Source organism: Dipteris shenzhenensis, chromosome 2, assembly GCF_047967505.1.
Source record: "Dipteris shenzhenensis isolate YYH24624 ecotype China chromosome 2, Dip_SZ_1.0, whole genome shotgun sequence".
NCBI lineage: Eukaryota > Viridiplantae > Streptophyta > Polypodiopsida > Gleicheniales > Dipteridaceae > Dipteris > Dipteris shenzhenensis.
Window position 1 is genome coordinate 34,546,933 of NC_141597.1, and position 5,363 is coordinate 34,552,295.

Below are 5,363 nucleotides of genomic sequence, written 5' to 3' on the forward strand. Positions count from 1 at the left end.
GTGGGAATGCCAAAGCAGCCACCAAAAAGAAGGGATATTCGGACTTGATCAGCAAGCAAGCACAAAGTTCAAGACCTGGGTTTATAGAAAATCCATAAAACGAGATTGCGTCCTTATCGGTTCAGGTTTAGGATCATGTCGACGCTAAAGAAGATCGCGAGTCAGCAATGGGCTAGCGTGTGAAATATAAGAATACTGAGACAGGTGACAATGTTCAGCACCCTTGCGTAGGTTTCAACTTTCAAGGATCTAGGTTGCGAGGCCGTGCTAGTTCTCATACATCGTCTTGGCTTGTCCTGTCCTTTCTTTGGGGGAGGCGTTGGCCAGAGGCAAGAGAGAAAGAGAGGGGGGTTTGAAGTAAATTTGCCGGCCCAGTACTGCGATCACGACTTGGGGAATAAACAGGCAATTGAAGAAATGCCGTCGCGCAAGAGCTCTCGCTTCGACTGAAGATCTGTGGACGTAGAGAATTAGAAGAGAGCCCTTAAACAAGGGCGCCATGACAACCAAGAAGCTCATCGTAGAGGTCATCGGCGCTAAAAATCTTATGCCAAAGGATGGCCAAGGCTCCGCTAGCCCTTATGTCCAAGTAGATTTTGATGGGATACGAAAGAGGACGAGAATAATAGTCCAAGATCTGAACCCCGTTTGGAACGAAAGGCTAGAGTTTCCCGTGAGTGATCCGCGAGACATGGTAGGCCGAGATGAAGACCTAGAGGCGAACGTATACACCGACTCGAAGAGGATCGTAGGGCGTCGTAGCAATTTTCTGGGAAGAGTAAAGCTGTGCGGGGGCATCTTCGTGAAGCAAGGGGAGGAAGCTCTCATGTTTTACCCGCTGGAGAAGAGAGGACTCTTCTCTCTTGTGAAAGGGGAGCTGGGTTTGAAGATATACTACGTTGAGGAACCAGCTCCACAGGCCCCCGAGAATCCCAAGGCCGTGGAGGAGAAGAAAGCCGCAGCTCCAGTCGAAGAGAAGGCAGCTGCACCGGCAGCTGCAGTTGCTCCACCTGTAGCTCCATCGGGCGACCAAGAAGCAAAGCCAGCCGAAGCTCCAGCTCCTGATCAAGCTCCGGCTCAAGCTGAATCATCGCCACCAGCCAAGGAGGAAAATGCTGCTGCTGCTGACCCTCCTCCACCTCCACCTCCACCTCCAGCTGAAGCCGCTCCAGCTGAGACGCCTGCAGCGTCCCCAGAAGGGGCACCAGCAGAAACTGGCGCTTCGCCTCCTCCTCCAGCTGCAGAAGCTTCACCTGCACCTCCACCACCGGCAGCACCAGCAGATGCTCCGTCTCCGCCACCTGACACAACTCCGCCTTCTGCCCCAAGTCCTGAAGAACCCAAAGTGGAAGTATACGAAAGCATACCTCGAGGAGATGTGCACTTCGACATCAAGGCGTCCGTGGCCAGAGCAGCTGCAGCAACCGCATCCGAGCAGCGGCCGACTCATGCATCTCCTGCGCCTGCCAAGGAATCCGACTACACTCTGAAGGACACCAACCCAACCTTGGGTGCATACGGTGGAGAGAAGATGAGCAGTTACGATCTGGTGGAAAAGATGCAATATCTATTTGTCAGGGTGGTGAAAGCGCAGTCGCTGGCAGCCAAAGACATAACGGGGAGCTCGGACCCCTACGTCCGGTTGACGCTGGGCAACCGAGTAGCTCGAACGAGGACGGTGGCGAGCAACTTGAATCCGGAGTGGAACGAGGTGTTTGCATTCGGGAAAGACCGGGAGGTTCAAGCGGGGATGCTGGAGGTATCTCTGTGGGATGAAGACAAGGCGAAGGCGGACGATTTTCTGGGGGTGGTGTACTTCGATGTGGCGGAGGTACCGACGAGGGTGCCACCGGACAGTCCGCTGGCAGCGGAGTGGTACAGGCTGGAGGGGAAGAGGGGGGAGGTGGGGAAGGTAAAGGGGGAGGTGATGGTGGCGGTGTGGGCAGGGACACAAGCGGACGAAGCGTTTGTGGAAGCATGGCAATCAGATGGGAGGGGAGGGATGACGACGAGGAGCAAGGTGTATATGTCGCCGAAGCTATGGTATGTGAGGGTGAATGTGATAGAGGCACAGGATGTGGAAGGGAAGGGGGGGAGGGTACCGGAGGTGAGCGTGAAGATACAACTGGGGATGCAGACGGTGAGAAGCAGGGTGGCGAAGAGGAAGAGTGTGAGCCCGTTTTGGAACGAAGACCTTTTGCTTGTGGCTGCTGAGCCCCTCGATCAGCCGCTCCTCCTCTCCCTCGAAGACCATCACCCTGATAACAACAAGCTTGAGGTCCTTGGCTTCGCCCACATCCCCCTCCACAATAACTCCATCGAACGCCGCCTCGATGACCGCCAGGTTTGTCCCTTATCCCCTCCTCCCTCCTCCTCCTCCTCCTCTTCAGCTTCTTGTTCTCCTGGTTCCATTTCCAATATCACGTAAGCTTCATCCTACTATCTATTCTTATTCGCTCCACATGTCTCCTCTGCACCTTCATCCTTCTACAATCTGTCTCCTCTTCTTCTTCTTCTTCCGATCATTGCAATATTTCCAATACCGCGTCGGCTTCATCCTAGAATTCTTGCTTCTCTTCTTCTTCTTCTTCTTCTTCTTCTTCTTCTTCTTCTTGTTTTTGCTCTCGTTTTTGCTTCATTTCCAATATCACCTAGGCGGCGGCTTCTTCTTCTTCTTCTTGTTTTTGCTCTCGTTTTTGCTTCTTCGTCTTCATATCATTGCATTTCCAATATCACGTAGGCGGCGGCTTCTTCTTCTTCTTCTTCGCCCACATTCCCTTCCACATCAACTCTTTCGAACGCCGCCTCGACGACCGCAAGGTGTATTATACACATCTTAACTCCTCCTCATTGCTTCTCCTGCTCTTCTTCTTCCATTTCCAATCGACTCACGTAGGCTTCTTGCTCCCTCTTCCTCTTCTTCTTCTTCTTAACTCCTCCTCCGTACTCCTCCTGTTCGACTTCTTAGCCCCTCCTCGTCTAGTCCTTCGTCTTCTTCCAATATCACGTAAGCTTCATCCTACTATTCTTAGCGCGAGTACTCAGATTGTCATAACGGTCGACGGAACGTGACCTTAATTTTAGAGAAATAGTATATGCCAAGCATGCGGTGAGAAAGGAGACGGAGAGAAAGAGAGGGACAAGGGTGTAGGTGAAATCACAATGGAAATAGGAGCACAAAATTTCTAATTAACAAATTAACAAATTGAATAAGTTTCTAAAAGTAGCGTGTCATGGTAAGTTAATCTGAATTTGAATGCTTGCAGGTCGCATCCAAGTGGTTTAACCTTGAACGCAGCCCCGATGAGTCCACTTTCCACGGCCGCATCCACCTACGACTTTGCTTGGATGGCGGTTACCATGTCATGGAGGAGGCTGCCCATCTTTCTAGTGATCTTCGTCCCACTGCCAAACAACTTTGGAAGCCGCCTGTCGGTTTGTTGGAGGTGGGCATCCTCGGCGCACAGGACCTGCTTCCTATGAAGACTCGTGATGGTCGTGGTGCCACAGATGCCTATTGTGTGGCCAAGTATGGCCCTAAATGGGTACGCACACGCACCATCGTCGATAGTCTTGCACCACGTTGGAACGAGCAATACACATGGGAGGTGTATGACCCATGCACAGTCCTCACACTTTGTGTGTTTGATAATGCCGACTTAGACCAACAAGAGGGAGTGGCATCCTCCAAAAAGCATGCACGCATAGGGAAGGTGCGCATACGGGTGTCTACCCTAGAGGCTGATAGGGTATACACGATTTCATACCCCTTGCTTGTGCTACAACCACCGGGAGGGCTAAAGAAGACAGGCAACATAGAAGTTGCAGTAAGGTTCTCTTGTCCGTCACTCCTCAATGTGATGCACACATACACAACCCCCTTACTACCACGCATGCACTATCTCTACCCACTAGCCATGCAACAACAAGACCACTTGCGCAATGCAGCAATGAGGATTGTAGCACTTCGCCTCTCTCGCTCTGAGCCCCCCCTTCGCCCTGAGGTCGTCCAATACATCCTTGACTCAGATTCATGCCTATGGAGCATGCGTCGTAGTAAGGCGAATTGGTTTCGGATTGCCACCTTTCTTGCAGGATTTCAAGCTCTCTCTCGATGGATGCATGATATTCGGCAATGGCGCAACCCTCTCACCACCATCCTTGTACACCTCCTCTTCCTCATCCTTCTTTGCTATCCTGAGCTCATCCTTCCCACTGTCTTCTTCTACATGTGTCTTATTGGCATGTGGCAGTATCGAGTTCGCCCTCGATCTCCCCCACATATGGACCCGCGTCTCTCCCAGGCTGAGCTCGTGGATCGTGATGAGCTAGATGAGGAATTCGACTCGGTGCCCACCTCCAAATCGCCCGAAATTGTCATTATGCGTTATGAGAGGCTCCGTGGGCTTGCAAGACGGATTCAAATGGTAATGGGGGATTTTGCTACCCAAGGAGAGCGAGTGCAAGGTTTGCTTACATGGCGTGACCCTCGCGCCACCTTGGTTTTCATCATTTTTTGTTTCTTCTCCGCTGTAGTACTATATGTTGCACCTTTTCGTCTTGCAGCATTCTTATTAGGGGTTTATTTTCTTAGGCATCCTAGATTGAGAAGTCCTATGCCATCAACCTTACTCAATTTCTTCAGAAGGCTGCCAGCTCAATCTGATCGTATACTATAAATGGATAGACACTAGCTGGAATGTACATGTTTGTCCCCTAAAGCACCACGTCTCCTGTATGTGCTTCACATTGGCTAGGTGTAGCTAAAGCTTGGGCTTATACAATAATTGTGTATGCTCCATATTATGGTTTAGGGGACTTAACCCCCAACCATTCATGTTATGTTTTTGAAATTTCATATATAATATAGTGGTACATAGTTACCTAATTGCTTTCTATCGCACTGGTTTTTAATAAATTAAAGAATCGGCACAATGGAATTTATATGGTGTTCCCCTTCCCCCAAGGAAATAAATGTGCACAATTCAATGTTAGTTCATCCATTGCAAGACTTTTTCACATGAAAGAGAAGGAAAGGGGAAAAGAAAAAGGAAAAGGAAAGAGAAGGAAAGCAATGGGAAAGGGAAGGAAAGGAGAAGAGAGGGGAAGAGTAGAGGAAAGAGGGAAAGAGAGGAGAAGAGAGGGAAAGAGTAGAGGAAAGAGAAAAACATAGAGGAAAGAATAGAGGACAAAGAAGAGGGAAGAGGAAGAGTGAAGAAAAAGAGTAGGAAAGAAGAAGAGGGAAAGAGTAGAGAAAAGAGGAAAAGAGAGGGAAAGAGTAGAGGCAAAGACGGAAAGAGAAGAAAGAAGAGGGAAAGGTGAATCACATGAAAGAGAGGGGAAGGGTAGAGGAAAGAAGAAAG

The 5,363-nt window shown here is 50.0% G+C and overlaps 1 protein-coding gene across 1 annotated transcript; it reads left to right on the plus strand.

The window, feature by feature from the left end:
* The first annotated feature begins 233 nt into the window (after positions 1–233).
* On the plus strand, positions 234–4,816 carry LOC147904673 (FT-interacting protein 7-like). The gene is made up of 2 exons (XM_087387902.1): positions 234–2,344; positions 3,267–4,816. Exons 1-2 carry the CDS (start codon positions 500–502, stop codon positions 4,677–4,679), a joined length of 3,258 nt encoding a protein of 1,085 aa, XP_087244028.1. The 5' UTR covers positions 234–499; the 3' UTR covers positions 4,680–4,816.
* Positions 4,817–5,363: the final 547 nt, after the last annotated feature.

Bases quoted from the DNA above. Each gene is read 5' to 3' on its own strand.
- LOC147904673 (XM_087387902.1), top strand. From the start codon at position 500: ATGACAACCAAGAAGCTCATCGTAGAGGTCATCGGCGCTAAAAATCTT. The intron at 2,345-3,266 runs GTTTGTCCCTTA...GAATGCTTGCAG, and splicing joins GCCGCCTCGATGACCGCCAG to GTCGCATCCAAGTGGTTTAA.